Source organism: Parasteatoda tepidariorum, chromosome 1 (assembly GCF_043381705.1).
Source record: "Parasteatoda tepidariorum isolate YZ-2023 chromosome 1, CAS_Ptep_4.0, whole genome shotgun sequence".
NCBI classification, from domain to species: Eukaryota; Metazoa; Arthropoda; class Arachnida; order Araneae; family Theridiidae; genus Parasteatoda; species Parasteatoda tepidariorum.
In genome coordinates this window covers 26489668-26508626 of record NC_092204.1, presented here as the reverse complement: position 1 = coordinate 26508626, position 18959 = coordinate 26489668, and the positions used below count along the sequence as shown (strand labels likewise).

Here is an 18959-nt window from a genome sequence, read left to right as displayed (position 1 = left end):
TTTAACCTCTTATTTCAAATGAAATATGAATAATTTACTAATTAAAATTTTTCCCCAAAAATTTTTGATACATTTTAAATGCATTTAAAAATTTTGTTATTAGGAATTCATATGGATTTAAAAAAGAATAATGTCTTGTGTAAGCTTGTCTTACCCCCTCCCCCTTCCTTGATAGCAAATCACCCTTCCTATCTGATGCATATGTAATATTTAAAGACTTAGGGGCATTTAAAAGAAAAGCAGCATTCTTTCGTAATGGAGGACCATTAAAAAAATAATTACTTTAAAAAACTTTAAGCACTAAATAAAAAAAAATACCTTTTCTTTTACTATAAAATTATTTTAATTATAACTGTATTGACATTAAAGAATAAAATAATTTTGGCGAAAAAATCCGCATCATTTATAGTTAACTAAACATCTAATAAGTTAAAAGAAATCAGCGAGATTAATACCGCGGACACTGCCTGAAGGAAGCACTTCTCCGGATTTCATAGCGTGAGCTACCGTCAAGTTGAAGAAAAAACAAATCTCACTCATAAAAAAACACATAACGCGAAGGAAGAAGGGGGAGATAGGCGACACACGTGCTCATCGTACGTTCTCTTCTCCCAAACAATGTTTCTCGCGCTTAAACCTGTAGAGCTTTCGCTCCACATCATTGGCCAATTTTAGCGCGAAATTAAGTGACGTAACTAGACATCATGCGAAACAGGTTACCAGATTTATTTCATTATTGCTTATTACAAAGATTTTTTTCCATTCATACGGTGCGTTTGAAATTAATTTTTAATTTACTTTTACGGTTGTCATTAGAGCGAAGGTTCAATTCGCAGTTTACTGATTTTTTAAAAAACTAAATTCTGAATGCAATGTTTTTTTCAAGCTTTAATAAGCCTTTTAAACCTAAATCTTGCGCACCATCTCTTTAACTTGGCGAGATTGTACTCCGAGAGCAACGGATTTTGGCGATATTCGATCTGGTAACCCAATGTTTTGGTTGCCGCGGGTGAAAAGTTCGCTGTTCTCTAGATTTCGGTATCAAAATTAGTTTTGCTCTCGAGCGAGTAGGTCATTCGAATTTGTGTTTCCTAAACGTTCTCCTAAAAGTTGGAAATTTTAATTGGTTTTTATCTTAATTACTGTATTTGAAGTATGTATATTTTTTATTTCTATTATTTAAAATTGCATATTTGAAATTTTCGTCCATTTTCATAACATATTTTTTTCTTCTTCTCTTTCTTTAAAAAAAAAAGTTTAAATATTTTTTAAAGCTAATAATAAAAGTAAATAATTTTAAATAAATTTTTATATTACCCTATTTGATTTAGAAATTAATTTTGTGTATCCTAAAAATTTGCTAAGGATAAAAAAAAAAGACAAAATCATCGAATTTTATTCGATAAACAAGTGGATGAAGGAGACATGTTACATCCTGACTCACGTTTGTTTGATCACGTGACTTAAATTTTTAGTCGCTTTTTTTCATTATTCCAAACTGTTAAGATTTTTCCTTTGTGTACATAATAGATCTGCATTGCTCTGTTGCAATAGTTGATTTAATTCTGCATTTTAATATTTTTCTACTAATTTTTTTACAATTTGAGTTGAAAAGGAATTTTTTAATTAAAAATCTAAGCAGATCTTGTGAAATCATGTTTACTTAAAGTTACGAGACCTTCGTATGCAATTTATAAAAATGCAAAGTGTTCTTAATTAAATTTCAGTTTTGTTGGTTATTTATTTATTGTTTTTATGAAGGAGAAAAAAAAATGCACAAATAAATAACATGATGATTTGATCTTTGTTTACATAAGTAAGTTATGAGGGCAAGCTTATGAATGTTTAACAAGTCGCATTCTCGTATTAAACTGATGTTTTTTGCTTTTTTATTTTTTAAATTTACAATAACAGCATATTACTCTAAATTAAAAAAATTATGTCAATTAAATCTTGTACTAATCTCTATTATTATTTTTTTATTTGTAAAGAAGTCTTAACTTTTGATTAAGTACGATTTTTGTTCTGCTTAAGTACAGATTAAGTAAAAGAACGTTGTCATTTTATGTTTCTTATTTTATTCAACGCTAAAAAAATGATTGAGGAAAAAAATAACAATCTTCGTTATCAGCATTAATCATATCGCAGGGATTGCGGTAGTTTTTGCTGCTTATTTTTTCTGGCATCTATTACATGCATATTTCTATGTTTTAAATCTTGTAATTTTCCTTTTTCTTTCATTATTTTATTCATTTATATTTTTTGAAGCTCTTATAGTGTTATTTGATTCTTGTTGATATATATCAGGTTGATTTAAGTAAATAAATTTTAATGCATGATTGACTTAAATGGGGTTTTCCCCCTTTTGGGAACTAACTATATATGTTCAAACATAATTATTTGTAGACTGTGTGTATATATATGCTATTTTCTATTGTAAATTTAAGAAGTTAATTGATAGATATGTGGGATTGAGGCATGAGATTCTTTAAATTCCATTTATTATTTTATTCTTTTTAATCAAGCTTAAAATTTTGTTAAACTGCCAATGTACTCACATAGTAGAAAAAAGAATAAAAACTTCCAAAGCATATAAATAAATTAAATGTTTTTTTTTTTAGTAATATTTTTCATTTCCTTTTTTCATACTCTGAATTTAAGTATTTTCAGACCTTGTGTTCTTTTCCCAATTTTATGCCCGTAAATTTATTCTCTAATCTTATCCTTAAAAAATTCTTTAAAACAATTATGTACTAGTTAAGAGTTGTGCTTAACTTCACCTTAGTTAAATTTTATAAGTTTTTACACTGGCAGGCTTATGATGAATAATTTTAGAATGTAGATTGTGAATATTCTTTTTATTTTCTTTTTACTTGTCATAAAGTAATTACATGTTTTAAAACAGTTAAAGTAATAATACATTTTAAAACTTTTCTAAGCTGCATTTCGTTTAAGTCATATCTTTGTACATCAGTAGTTCTTTTTCGTTTTGTTTCAATGTCAATTTAAACTGTCAGTTTTTTACCATATACCATTATCATACAACTTAAAATTTTTTAACATGATCATTACGACTGATAAAATTAACTTATTTGATGGTTATAGAAATAATCTTCTTAAATTTAAGATTGAATAAAACAGTTATTTTTTATTTTATCTGAGTATTTAATCTTCTTTTTTTTCTGTATCCAATTTCTTCTTGAAAATAATTGATTATTTTTTGGCTCTGTGTTATGAATGCCCAAATCATCATCGTCCGTGACAAATGGGACTGTTTAATGGTGTGGGGGTGACAGTCTCATCACTGTTTCCATTTTCTGGAACAAGATATATGACACTTAACCAATATGGAATACCTTTAGTTTGTTTCAGAACTTGATTAATAGATTTGTTTTGTTGTATTTTCTTTCTCCATAAGAACTAAGATTACCCATCATTCATTATCTTTCTCTACTGGTTCTATCAGATATTTGTGCTTTATTATTATTTTTTTTCTTTTCGATTTCATTGCATGATTCGATCTCTCGTTTTCATTCCTGCTTTGCCCTTACATTATATTTTATAATGTCAAGCAAGAGTTCTGTTTTAAATGAATTTTGTTTTAATTCTTAATACCTTTGTTTTAAAAAGAAATAACTGGTTTGTTATAATTCAAAACTCGATCTAGATTTTTTTTGTAAAAAGTCTAGTTTTTTTTTTTTTTTTTTTTTTTTTTTTTTTTTTTTTTTTTTTTTTTTTNTTTAGTACCGAAAAAACCCAAAATCCAGTGTTTCTGCCCATTTTCTATTTTTGTGAATGTACGAGAATATAGTACTGTTTTTTTTGAAAACACTCATGTGCAAAGAATAAAAAACTTGATTAAAATTATGAGTTAATGTTATACATTCTATTTTTCAAAGGGAGAATATTGTGCTCGAAAGGCATGGTAAACTAATCTTTGAAAATCTAGATTTCTGTTTCGTTCTATTGTGATATTTTTTTTATGTTTATTTACTTATTGTTAGCATGTTATCTGTATTCTGTCATTCAATTGAAAAAATAATGCTTCACTATTGGTTTTGAGAAAAACGGCTTGATAACTATTTTCTTTCCATTGCTTATATTATCAACGTTAAAAAGAATTTTAGAAAACTAATAAAAAAAAAATATTTTTGAAAAAAAAACTAACAATATTTTTAATATTATTTATGTGTAAAAATGCCAAATATATGGAGATTTTGAATAATTGTTGTTTTATTTAATTTTTTTGTTGCATAGGAATATTGGCGAACATCGCATTTAGTCTTATCGAATAGTTGTTGGGTCGCACTTAATTTTGCGTACGAAATTTAATCCTATTATAAATCTAAATTAATTCTGTTTTCACTGATTCTATTTTTAATCTTTTCTTAAATATTTGTATAGTTTCCATTTTTCTATATGTGGGAATATTTTTTCATGTGTATCTTTCACTGGCTTTCCCATTAAAAAACATAGTTCAATAGTTATCATTACATCATCCTACGCCGCGCACTTAATTCTCAAAAACAGAAAACGAATCCCTGAAAACCTTATTTAACTCTATTTTGACTGGTTCTGTTTTTTTCTTAATCCCTTCGTCTCTAGAACAGGAAATTCTGAATATTCTGCTGTAATATTTTTTTCTCTCTCATAACGATGCGTAGTTGAATATCCTTTAACGGAAGTTCTAGACCGGCATTCAATATTTTTCACCTTCTTTTCTGAATGATGTAATTCACTTCTTATCCCACAAATTATCGTCTGCTCTTTATTTTTCAGAATCAGACGATTCTTAGATTTTTTTATTCATTAATTTTTTTATAGTAACACTATTTTCCACTTCTGTTCTGGAGTTGAAAGCTTCAATCAGAGGAATTTGGAAATATTTTGGAATGAATTTATTAATAAGCTTATTTGAGAATGCATTTTATTTGAAGCAAACCATTTAAACTTTTTTCTTTATAATCTTAATTGCAAAAGTAAATTTTTTGACACCCAATTCTGTTTTTTTCTTCTTTTTATTATTTATTTATTATATTTTTTGTCATCTTTCAGTTTTGAGAAAGCAAGTTATTTTTGAGTTTGTATATTTTTTTCGAGTGAGATTTTTATGCAGTATATGTATAGTTTTTCGTGCAACAACTTTTTCCAAAGAGAGTCATTCATTCATAGATTTCCTCGGTCTTCGGCATAGGATGTCACTATGTTCTCCCAAAAATCTTTACCTCACTAATTCCTGGAAAATTGGATACCTGCAAGTGACGTCATTAATAGGTAAATTGTGGCATTTGTCGATTGATAAGCCAACCAGGCTCGACACACGCGTGTGAAGTTGCTTACGAGTATCCAATTAAATTCTGATTTAAATCACATGATTAGGCATAATCACTTCATTTCTTCTCGAGTTGCAAGTACCCAATTGTGTCTGACATATATNTTTTTTTTCACAATTGTCTACTTTCTCGAATGCGATGTAAACGCCACTAAAAATTAAGTTTAAAATAAAAATGAGCGTTCATTTAACAAATTTTAAATTAAAAAAGATAAAAATATCTGAAAAAGATAAATATAAATGTAAAGTTTTATTTGGGAACAGCGAAAGCTAACTCATGCAAAGAATATATTATGATACGGTAAAATGGGATTTTCCCCTCTCAAAATATATAATCTAGCAGCACCCCTATCGATTTTGCTTAAAAATATGTACAAAAAATAAATATATAAATACAAGTATTTGTTGTGTATGGTAGAAATGGAATTAAAAAAGGTTAATGTCTATTTTACACAGAGGTTTTAACGTATAAAATGATTTAAAAAATTAACGACGTAGAATTAATTTTGGTGACGTCACGAATTAAATTAAAACTTTTACTTCTCTAGAAGTATAGCAAAATGCAGTTTGCATTTTAACGATTTACGAATTTGCTCTTTAACGTAAGTCAAAAGGTTCGAGAAACGATCTAAAAAGAAAAAAAAGAAATTAAAATATATATATATGAGTAAACTCTGTTTAAATTTGTTATTTTTACCGATCTATTTTATGTTACATTTACGAACATTTTTATAACAGACTCTTTTCAATAATTTTCTGGCATTTTAAAAATTAAATCTGTAATACTACGTTTGTTTTAAAATATCAAGTTTGGCAAGCAATTAAATATGAGACACGTTCAGGAATCTAACAGTGTGCAGGAATCGAACATAGAATTTTCAATCGTGAAGGACTTAATCTTGACGGGGAAGTTATAACTCGTTTGTAAAAAATAATGTTTACTAAACTTTTATTTGTGCTTCTAATTTCCTTCCAATTTCCCCCAAAATACTACAATATATAATTATTTAAAAGACAAAGTTAAAGACTATAGTTTTTTGCCATAGATAAATCTTAATTTTACTAGACATTTATCTTATTCCAAGGGTCTGCAAATCCCTGAGATCCTAGTCTCCGCAATGTCTCATCATGATTGATGCCTAATATTTTTTTAAAAATTTAACCTATTATTTTTATTTTTTAAACTTGAAAAATCTGAATATTCTTGAGTAGCTAGCTGCTAAAAAATTATCATGGTTTCTGAAATTCGAAATTTTTGTAGGCCACCATTTTTTTCTATTTTTTTTAACGTGACAATTATCTTATTGCTAGAGAACAGTTTCTTCCTTCATTTGCTCACCAAAAACTTTAGTAAAGGATCAAAACGAGTCTCTTCATTTATTCGAATGTCTACTAATTCCAAGGTTAACTAATACTTAACTCATTTATATATGATAACTATTATTTGCGATTGACTTTTATTAGATATTCAAGATACACTTAACTCTAAATGATGCACACACCTGTATTGTTTCACAAGTGTCCGTGAACACTTTTTTTGTTTATTTTATTTTATTTTCTCTTCGAAAAACCTTCTCGATATTCGTAAAACGCATTCAGGATCAGTTTATTGCGCAGCTTTTGCAGCCCCCTCCCCTTATATTCCCTCATGGTTAGCGTTAGTTAAAATAAAACTAATTATCTTCAAATTTGGCTTGTTGCCTAATGTCATGAAGGGGAAAAAAACTTCCATCATTCCCGTTTAACCTTGAGTTTAAACTATCCTCCAGTTGGTTTATAGGAATTGCGTAATAGTAAACACTGGTTAGTGAAGTGTCTGGGAGGTCAACCTTTAAGGGGAGGGGGGATAGTTTTTTGGCGCACCTGATGATTCGAATATTTTCCAAAAAGAACATTTTTACCTTCCTTGATCTTATCCCCCCTTTCCTTGTATAGATGGCAGGCTACCCTCATTTCACGGTCTTTTTCAAGGTCTATCTCTGACTAATTATAATTTTTGGGTCTGCTGCCCTAGAAATCGTCTGCGCTTTCATTTCCGGGTTTCCCGTTACCAATATACAATCGAATGTCTGTTTAGTTCGAAAAGAAAGTCTAGCTACTGTCTGGAATAAGTCTGCGTAGAACTGTTAACTTTGACCATGGCCGTTTCGGACTGAATTGTTTGTTTATGTAGTTTGTTTACACAGTATAATTGTGAATGTCAAAATACTCACGTCGACTTGCTTTGTCTTCGATAAATCCTTAGTAAACCGTGCTTGTAGTTTTAAAATCTGTATTTTCCTGATGTTGGCCTAGTTTCCTTTAAAACTTAACAGGTCACTATTTTCACATTTTTATTTTCCAATTCGTTCCATTGTAAATTTGTTTTTCAGAAAACGAATTTACCAAGTGATGAGAATGCCTTTGTAGTAAAGGGCCGTACAAATAATGCGCAAGCACCTAAAATCGAAGTGGTTTTGAATTTGCTTATTTTGGCTGTAAATTTTGTTTGACGCTAAGCGTCATCTTTTGTTTTAATTTTATCCAAATATTCTTATTTTTAAATTAATAGGGTAAAAGTTGAAGTAAAAAAAAACAAATAGTGTTTCGATTCTTTTGTGTCATCACGGAAGCGGTTTGTAATTTGGTAAGTTTTGCGAACAAGGGGGTAGAGGCAGCTCGAAATATCTAAAAACTAGCATACAGAATATTTAAGCAGATCCTAAAATAATTTAAATAAAAGCACGGCAGGGGAAAATAGTTTCTAAATTGATGTCATTGCTCCTACATTTCTCTTTAGAATACTGAAATCCTTTTACTTATTTTAATTTAATTGTACGTATTCCTGGTTTTGTGTGTTTTAAGAAAATTCCTGAAAAAAGTCCCTATTAAGTTAGAAAATTTTCAAAACCATTTGTTATTCAAGATTTGTCACAACTCTCTAAAATAGATTTTATATCTCATAATTTTAAAAAGTATAAATTTAAAATTATAATAAACTTACGATAGTGAGTTTATCCATTAAGTCATTGGCATACAGAGAATATTGCAGTTTTTTTTTTTGTTTCTTTTTAAATTTGTAGTTATAGTTTTCGTGATTAGTTTCTTTCAAGTGATATTAAATATATTTAGTGTTTATGTTTCAATTTTTTATGTATCCTTACTGTTGCTTGATTTAGATATTGCTCAATGTTTGCATTTTTAGTTGGCATTTGTGGCTTTTAATACAAATTTAAAAAAAAAAAAACTTCTGAAACAAAAATTTAAAGATAATGTGAGGCAAAAAAAAAAAGAAAAAAAAAAGCATATACTATAAAGAAATAAGTTGTGCTGAGTTACGAAGGTATCGCAATTTACTAGTGTATTATTTTTTTAAGAACAATTTATTTAGAGTTCATGCAAGAAAATAAAATGAAAAAAGAATACAATTTTACATGGTTTATAAATTAGTGATGAAAAAAAAAAAAGATATTTGGTAAGCGTAAACATTAATTACAACCCCTTTAACTTTTATTATTTTTTTACTTAAAATTTAATTTTGGCAATTAATTCGGATTTAGAAAAAAAGAAATTTTCACGTCACGTTAACGTATGCATTGCAATGTGTTATGATTAGCGCGATTATAGTTTCACGTTTTCAATATCATCGATCGTAAAAACGTCATTAGTAGTACCACGCAGTCTACTGATTAAATGACTGTCTGTGATCTATTTCAATTCTTTTTTTATTATTGTCATTTTCCGCGCACTGAATTTTGGATTACCGAAAAAACAGATTTTTAAAAGATAACGAGTATTTTGTAAGCGAGGTGTTTTAATAATGTGTCAATCAAATACTTCTTTTTAAAAACCTTTTGTGTAATCGTTTGTAAAACGTTTTAATCATATTATTTTTGCTATTCGATTTTTCACTACTTTAACTATGTATTTTGACCTAGTTTTCAGTTCATTAACTTTATCAATTTTTTAAACCCAACCGCATTGAGAAGTTATGACAAGACTAATTTATTAAACTTTTTGTAGAATTGTGAGTAGTTTTGAAAAAAGAATTATGATGTTGTATATTTTATAAGTTTAAATTTAATTAAAAAATGATGTTATTTATTTTGGTTGTGGATATCCGTACTTTAATTTGTCTGCAGAATTTTTTGCCTTAAGATTTATTTCCAATTTTTAAATTAACACATCATTAACATTTTATTTTATGCAATTTCTTTTTTTTTTTTTTTTTTTTTTTTTTTTTTTTTGAGGTTGGCCATTTTAAAGTTAAACAATAACATAAGAAAAGAAACATTGCGGGTTGTGGGAAAAAAATAGATTTTAAAGATTCGATATTACTTTAATTTCAGTAGAGGCGTCATGCATTATTTTTTTCAAAAATAATAATTCCCGCCCTCGCTCACACTATTTAATTTGCTCTCTTCAGAGATTAATTTAAATAAATACGTCTCCAAGGTTGAGTACTTTCTTTTTGACCCAAATTCAATCGAAAGAAAAGGAGAAAGTGTTTTCTTTTGCATTGTTTTGAGCCACCCCGCCTGACCAGTTTTGTGTCTGTTTTGGAATTGTCACATCACAATTCTTGTTTGGTTAAAAAGAAAAACCAGACGTTCATAATGTTGGTCTGGAACGATCAATTAATGGTTCTGCTCGGTCGGTTTTTATTTTCTCTCAAATGCACTAATGCGTTATAAATGCTAAGCTAATTTTAGCCATTAAGGTAATGTTAAGTCGTATATTTGCTGCAATTTTGTTTATTAAAGCTCTTTTTTATAAGGGATAAAATAAATTATTAATTGGATTCTACAGGTTGGAGTTCACTAACTTTTTCAATGAAAGGCCGCTTGCACAGCAAGTTGACTAATAAAGGGCCGCATGAGTAAATATTTTTACTTAATTTTCATGTAAACAAGTGTTCTAGAGATCCTGTTTAACAGTCAACTTAGTAATATATTGGCATAAAATAAAGTGGTTTTAAATATTAAAATTCATTGAAAACTGAAAAAAATTTCATGTTATATAACATATTCCCCCCCCCCCTTTTTTTTTAAAGAAAATAAAACATATTTATTGAAATACATAGAAACATTGGGAGAAAGTTAAGGTTTTTTTCAAATTCGAAGTTCATTTTAAAAGTTGAAATTTAAAAATTTTTTGATTGTTGAAAATGCAAGCCTAATTTCTTAATTAATTCAAAAATAAATTTATGACACTAAATTTAAAATATTCTTTTTTTGTAACACACTTTAGTTATAATATAATCTAAAAATAAGTGTTTTTTGTTTTGTTTTGTAACTTAGGAGAGAGGTGACCAAATAGTGTTGTGCAACTTTACTCTAAACAGTGTCGACTTATTGTAATTGTTATCGTGATAATTACGTTCTATCGATGCTTTATATACGTTTAAGCAAGTACATTTTCCCTGTCGATAAGATTGTTTAATTAATATTCTTATCTTAAAGTTTTAAGACACGTTAACCTTACTCTCCATTCGAATGTTGCCCAGGGGTTGTTCTTTTGTTTCCGATTATCTCGATTTGCGTTTGTGAAATTATATCTTGGAATCACGTGTAGGCAACGAGTCATCTTTTGTTTGTTTATTTACCAGGTTGCCTAACGATGATTTTTAAAAATAGGCAAATTTCGACGTAGGGCCATTTCTAAATGTGGTGTATTCTCGTGGGAGATGGGAATAAGTAAAAATTAATTGATAGTTTTTTTTTTTTTTTTTTTCTGAATCAGATTGATCTTATTGTAGTATTTCAGTGATTCATATATTTTTTCTCGTTTTAGTTTGCTTTCCTTAAAATCTGCTTGTCTGTATATTTGAATACACACAAGACAAAAATGTGTTTTTTTTTAAAAAATTAAATTTGATTAAAAAAAACCCTGTTAAGATGCTGGCCAGCTGCGCAATAATTAAATTTTAATTTTAATAATAAAAATTTTTTTTGGTAATTTTTTTTTAAAGAATCTTGATGTTTTGAATATATAATTTTAAAATGTACAACTTTTCGAATGGCATTGTTTTTGCGTTTTTTCCACAAAATACATGCAAAAATAACTCTGTTGTATCTTAATTTAGGATTCATTAAATTGCATTTTTTTTTCATAAGCAGACAAAAGCAAGATTGTAAGAAATCTAGACGTTGATTCGATAATTATAGTACAAACATTGAGGGGTTGTTGAGCATACTAAAATATTTATTTTACAATGCTCCAGGCGACCGGCGAGGGAGGTTCTTTACTTACACAGACTAGACAAACATAAATTTGTAAAAGTTGGGTCTTGCTTTTATTTTGATTTACAAGACCCTGTTTTCATAAATTCTAAAGAACTGTGATAGATTTTTATCAAAACAGAACCTCACAAAACAGTCTGTATCTGCGCAGTTTAGTAATATCTTTTTATTTCTTGTATTGTGATATAGTTCAGGGGTCTGTTTGGAAAAATTTGAGTCCGTTAACGGACCCTCCACAAAATATCTTTTCATAAAAACGGACCCTTCACAAATTTGTTTATCTTTATTATTATTTTGTTAATTTAATTAAATCCTTCCCAGGGGCAGAAAACAAGAAAGATGGATGTAAACGAATTAAGTTTTGTCTTCGGCAGACGATTCTTCGTTTATTCGTCCGAAATGAATATTCTGCGTTCAGCAGTATAGGCTAAATACCAAATATTTGTATGTTGCATCTCTAATTTAGAAGCAGCAATAGCTGTTCATTTTTGAAAATTTAATTTTTTTTATTATAATTTTACAGTGCGAGCATAATCTTGTATCTATTTACAATTTAAAAACTCATTGAAAAAGTTTTTTGCAGTAACCGGACCCTATTTGCGCAAACTCATAAAAGCGGACCCTGGTTGAAAGAGTATGAGTAATTTTTACACAATTTCACGAAAAACGGGCCTTTCACAAAATGTCTGGACAGACCCCTGTAGTTAGTTATGTACTCATTATGTTGCATTTTTCGGCGATAGTTATTTAATAATGTTCATATATCTATATAAGTATTTCTTTTTAGATTTAGAAAATGTTTCATCATCACACCGAGAATTCTCCTAGTACTGGTGAACCACCAACTCCTCCTCTCACTGCTGAAGGCGGTGACAGACTGGCACCACCACCAAGCGATCACACTTCTGTAGGTCAGTGGCCAAACAATTCTCGTTTGTTTTTTGAACCAACATCATCCACGATGGTTGAACAAACCGAGAGGGGTCGTTCGAATACGATTCCTTCACACGACTCAGGCTACGAGATGTCTCCTAACCTTAACCCATCGGACTCTCGAGAGTTTTTTACTGAGTTGGAAGTATTCGAAGATGTCCGGGACCCAGACGATGAACAATGTAGTGAATGCGGCAACGACTTTTGCCAGTGTCAAAGGTCGCATTCTTCCAGAACAACTGTTCGGTCCTTCGATGGAACACCTTCAAACGTTTACTGTGATATGTATAGTTTCTCGTCCTCATCGTACCAGCGACCGTCCAGCCTGCCAATTGAAATACCAGTTGCACCCAGACGAACTTCCACTATGTTGCCTTCATCGAGCTTTTCTTTGCATCCTAGGCAAATACATTCGTCCCGATCATTGCCCCTCACTCACTCACACAATTTGCCAGTTTTTGATGAATTTTTATACAGATCTCAACCACGAGTGTGGCCAATTGTAATGTCTAGCAACACCAATCATTTGTCCAGTAACCATCGAAGAAACCAATCGCTTTCTAACTTGAGGCCCAGTTTCGATCTTGGCTCTTCTTTATCTTCTTCAATGGAATCCTTTTTCGACCTGGAACCACTAGATGGAGTTGGTGATGACGTGTTTCAAAACGATTTTTACGGTGAGTTCTTAAGAATTTTATTTCTAAAAATGAATGTATAATGTTTATTTTCATTTAATTTTGAATGACATAGAATGATTCAGAAAAAAAGGAACAATAACTTGACTTATTATAGATAATGTTTTTTTTTAAAAAATAATTATTTATGACGAAGTCAGCATGTGCCTTTCGTATTCTGCTAGCCCGCTAATTATGATTCGGTATTATGTCATTTCTTTCCTTTTATTTGTTTAGGCTTAGGGTTGTTAATAGTTTTCAACGTATAAGTTGAGGTGCCGCTTTTGCGTTGCTAGTTAAAGTTGTCGTCTCAGGCCATTAAGGCAAAAGGTGCGATTGTTCTTGTTTTCCAGTGGCGCCATCTATTGCCAAAAATTCGACTTCTGCAACACCCATACGTCTCACACGTTAATAGGGCAGACCCATTCATTGATCCATGGATCGCAATTTTGACTTGAACGGGAGAAGACCACACTCCAATTCAGTACCCCAGGGGTATAATTTGTCACGGGAACATGGGGGACTTTGTGACCGGATAGATTTAGCGTGCACCATTCACCATTACTACACGGGGAGGGTAGTCTTCGGCCGGCAGGATTCGAACTCCCGTTCCCACGAAGCTAGTTAAAGTTAAGGTTTTTTTTTTATGGTTAGGACCCTATTTTTCTATATAACGCAGCGCATTCTACTATTTAAAAAATAATGCAAGGCCTTATCGTAGGTTATTTGTTGTGGTAATTTCATATATCTCAACGGTGGTAAACATTTTATTTTTTTTTACGAAGTAAACATATTGCAAAAGTTAACTTAAAGGTGTGTTTCCAATCCATTTTGTTTTTTTAGGTGCATTTATGATTTAACGTACTCTAATGTAAAGTTTTTACAGCGATTTTCAAAGCTGTTTTCTTTAAGGGAAAAAAACATACTAAAGTAAAAAGTATACTTGAGGTAAAGGTTTTAATTTAAATTATCTATGTTATCTTGCAGTAAAAAGCTATCTGGGCTTTACAGCAAAAATTAAAAAAAATATTTAAAAATTTGCAAACTTTTTTCCAAGTTTAAAATAATAAAAAGTCAATTAATAATCCTCCATTTTTTAAAAAAAAATTATGAGCCCATATTATGCAGCTTCCGAGTAACGTTTAAAACATTAAAAAAATTAGACTACCAGCACTTTTAATTCTTTTTTTCCCGTGGACGTATTGCGCCATTTTCAAAATTAACATAGAGGCCGCTGACTAAACTGATGAACTAAACTTGATCTGACATGTATGAATAACTGTTGCAAACTCATAGCAGTTACGAAAGTAGTGCATTATGCGCAAAAAAAGCTTCAATCCATGCAAGTAAAGGTTTCGAAAAACAGCCTTAGAAAGTTAGTTACATTATTGCTATAAATTAAACCATTTCACTTAATTATTCTTGCAAGTTTATAATTCTGTTTTTCGTTGAGTGCATCAAAACACCACATTCTTCTACTAGAGAAGAAATCAATCTAGAGATTTCAGAAGTTGTCGCGAGATTCAGAAGTTTCGATGAGTGTTTTTAATAGAAAGTAAAAACGTTAACACGAGAGGGCGAAGAAAAAGATGAACTGGATTTTCAGCCAAGGTCGGAACAATGACCTGGCAAATTATACCTCCGTCCATTTTGTTGTCGAACAACTCTCTTCCATTTTGATAAGAGAGAGCATTTCATTTTGCCCTGGCCACGACACTTTATCGCTTTCTTCTTGCTAATCTTTGGGTGCTCCGACTTGAAAGCGACATTTTCACTGATTGAAAAAAAAAAACGAGGTCCCTTATTGCGAAATCGTTTTCTTTTTTAATGGTAGCAAAATACTGGGTTTGAGCCTCGTCTGTTCCACCCAAACATATAGCTCAGCTGAAGATCTTTCTCTTTGTGTTCTCGATTGTTTAACCAAGTGTTTGATGGTTCTTTTGGAAGGGTAAGGGGGTATTTTCGAAGATAATGAATCAGTGTGCATCATTTTGCAACTACAGTGACTGTGCTGTTGAAATTTTTTTATTTAGAGTAAGATGATTGCTATTTTGTCTCTAAAAGTTGTTGAGTTATTGTATGAGCAACTTTGTCTTTTATATGTTTAAAATCTTCTTAAAGTGTGAAATTATACAACTACTTTGTTGCTAGTTTTGGGGATTATCTTTCATTATCTTTATCTTTAGGATCATATCTTCAGGGATTATCTTTAGGATCATTTAGGGTTCCGTAGCCTAAAAAAAGTGCGAATTCTGAGTTAGAAAAAATCGAAATAAGTATAATTATAAATTTGCCAATGTATCATATTATACTGATGCTATAAATAATCGAAAAGCATTTTGTATATAGAGAATATGTAAATTTGATTTAAAGTTATGACCGGTTTGATTTCGATAGTTCTATGCCTACAGCTTTACAGATTTCTAAATCAGGCCTTTGGGTTACCTCCCTCAAAATACGATTAAGTTTCTGTATTTATTATTAAGTTTTTGAAAATAAGCTCTTAATATCTGGAAAAATGAATCTGTGGCATAGAAATGCATACAAACGAATTTTTTTCTAAGCTTATTATGCATGAAATATCTTGGTATTGCAGTGACAAATTAGTGCCTTATTAATTTATATCTCAAATTCTGTTTACATCCAATTGTGTCATTATCTTTTTGCTTTTTTACCTGTTTCCGTTTGTTCCCAGGTATGAAAAACATCACCTGTTATGAGTTTTACTAATGAGTCCGATATACCATAATTCCCATTTGTCCCATGAATGTAAATCATCACCTGATATGATTTACTAATGATGCGATATTGGCGATCTATTAGATCACGTGTCATTTTTTGATTGTTTGATCACTTTTATTGCGAAACAATCTACTGTGGACATCATTTCACAATAGATATGTTAATATCTTGTCATTACCGAATGATAGGAAGGGAGGTTGTTGCGAAAAAAAAAAGTACTGATGATTTTAAGTATCGCGCGGTGGTACTTTTTCAATCCCACCACTCTAATTAAATCGCCAATTGACACGCTCTGTCGATATCCAGAGATCCAACTGGCACCAGAAAAAGGCATCCGCTTTTATTCTAAATTCATCTCAGGTCGTTACCGTCTGGAATACATGTTTTTTGTTCCAATTGTCCGAAGGGTGTCATTCTTGCGGTTCTTTTAGAACTCCTGAATCATCCACTACCAAATCGTCGGCATTTCCGGATGGTGGATAAACTATTTCCAGGTGGGATAGAGGAAAAGGAAAGAAAGAACTCTTTTCGTAGGAGGGGTAATTGTGCATGGGCATTGGGGAACTAATTCGATTTGTCATTAGTGAACTTGGTACCTTTTTTTGTTGATTTGAGTGTGTGGCAGGTGTGGTGTGATTGAATAGGCGTGGAATAGATCGTTTTTTGATTGTGGACAAATTGTTTGTTATTTTAAGTCTCTGAAGATAGTAGCGTTGTAGTGCTGTGTTTATCCTCTAGTCTGTAATGTTTTATGTTATTTTGGAATTTAGATTCTGTTTTGGTAAGATTTTTCTCTTAAGTATTTATTTATTTTTAACTAACTTGTAATGATTATCAAAATGGCGATTAACACTGCAAAGATAAAATCCATAAAGATTTCAGAGGAAGTAATTTGATAATTTTCTTAAGATACACTTGGTAAAGTAATAGGGCACATAATACATGTATTGGGTGTNTGATCTTTCTCTACTTTATTAAAATTTAGTTGCGGTTTGTCTTATGTCACCATGATCTTTCTCTACTTTATTAAAATTTAGTTGCGGTTTGTCTTATGTCACCATGATCTTTCTCTACTTTATTAAAATTTAGTTGCGGTTTGTCTTATGTCACCATGATCTTTCTCTACTTTATTAAAATTTAGTTGCGGTTTGTCTTATGTCACCATGATCTTTCTCTACTTTATTAAAATTTAGTTGCGGTTTGTCTTATGTCACCATGATCTTTCTCTACTTTATTAAAATTTAGTTGCGGTTTGTCTTATGTCACCATGATCTTTCTCTACTTTATTAAAATTTAGTTGCGGTTTGTCTTATGTCACCATGATCTTTCTCTACTTTATTAAAATTTAGTTGCGGTTTGTCTTATGTCACCATGATCTTTCTCTACTTTATTAAAATTTAGTTGCGGTTTGTCTTATGTCACCATGATCTTTCTCTACTTTATTAAAATTTAGTTGCGGTTTGTCTTATGTCACCATGATCTTTCTCTACTTTATTAAAATTTAGTTGCGGTTTGTCTTATGTCACCATGATCTTTCTCTACTTTATTAAAATTTAGTTGCGGTTTGTCTTATGTCACCATGATCTTTCTCTACTTTATTAAAATTTAGTTGCGGTTTGTCTTATGTCACCATGATCTTTCTCTACTTTATTAAAATTTAGTTGCGGTTTGTCTTATGTCACCATGATCTTTCTCTACTTTATTAAAATTTAGTTGCGGTTTGTCTTATGTCACCATGATCTTTCTCTACTTTATTAAAATTTAGTTGCGGTTTGTCTTATGTCACCATGATCTTTCTCTACTTTATTAAAATTTAGTTGCGGTTTGTCTTATGTCACCATGATCTTTCTCTACTTTATTAAAATTTAGTTGCGGTTTGTCTTATGTCACCATGATCTTTCTCTACTTTATTAAAATTTAGTTGCGGTTTGTCTTATGTCACCATGATCTTTCTCTACTTTATTAAAATTTAGTTGCGGTTTGTCTTATGTCACCATGATCTTTCTCTACTTTATTAAAATTTAGTTGCGGTTTGTCTTATGTCACCATGATCTTTCTCTACTTTATTAAAATTTAGTTGCGGTTTGTCTTATGTCACCATGATCTTTCTCTACTTTATTAAAATTTAGTTGCGGTTTGTCTTATGTCACCATGATCTTTCTCTACTTTATTAAAATTTAGTTGCGGTTTGTCTTATGTCACCATGATCTTTCTCTACTTTATTAAAATTTAGTTGCGGTTTGTCTTATGTCACCATGATCTTTCTCTACTTTATTAAAATTTAGTTGCGGTTTGTCTTATGTCACCATGATCTTTCTCTACTTTATTAAAATTTAGTTGCGGTTTGTCTTATGTCACCATGATCTTTCTCTACTTTATTAAAATTTAGTTGCCGTTTGTCTTGTGCCACCATGATCTTTCTCTATTTTATTAAAATTTAGTTGCGGTTTGTCTTATGTTACCATGATCATTCTCTACTCTGTTAAAATTTAGTTGTGGTTGGTCTGGTGATACCATGATCTTTCTCTACTCTGTTAAAATTTAGTTGTTTGTCTTATGTTGCCATGATCTTTGTCTACTCTGTTAAAATTTAGTTGCGGTTTGTCTTCTGTTACCACGATCTTTCTCTATTTTAAAATTTTGAAAGATCTTTATCCATAATATCTTACAAATTTGCTGCAACCTTTATTAAGCTAGCAGATATGGCTCAGCAAGTTTCAATGATATTATGGTTCAATATAACAAAATTGTGTTTTAAACTTGAGCCAATATTTTTGAGAGCTTTTATCTTGGATAATTGTTTATGAGATAGGCTACAATCAATGGTGCATTCCAGAGATAGTTTGTTGAGTCAAATATTTCCATTCCTTATTTTTGTTCGAGATCTCTTTTTCAGAGTTGAGGGTGTGCAATATTATATCCTTGAAGATCTACGTAAGTTGATGGTATTGTATCGGAAATAACGGGCAGTTCCTTTTAGAAACTCCTCGGGGGCGTTATAGGCTACGAAAAAAGATTTTTCCCAGGGCGTTCTATTGTCCTGCGCCCCTTTCTCTT

The 18959-nt window shown here is 30.5% G+C and overlaps 1 protein-coding gene across 1 annotated transcript in view; it reads left to right on the top strand.

Moving 5' to 3' along the window:
* The first annotated feature begins 995 nt into the window (after positions 1-995).
* The window catches only part of LOC107456506 (uncharacterized), a 73621-nt gene continuing 55657 nt past the window's right edge, over positions 996-18959 (top strand). Inside the window, exons 1-2 of the mRNA XM_016074380.3 lie at positions 996-1153; positions 12341-13163. Of these exons, the coding sequence (XP_015929866.1) occupies positions 12350-13163 (814 nt within the window). The 5' untranslated portion in view covers positions 996-1153; positions 12341-12349. The remainder of the gene's footprint in view (positions 1154-12340; positions 13164-18959) is intronic.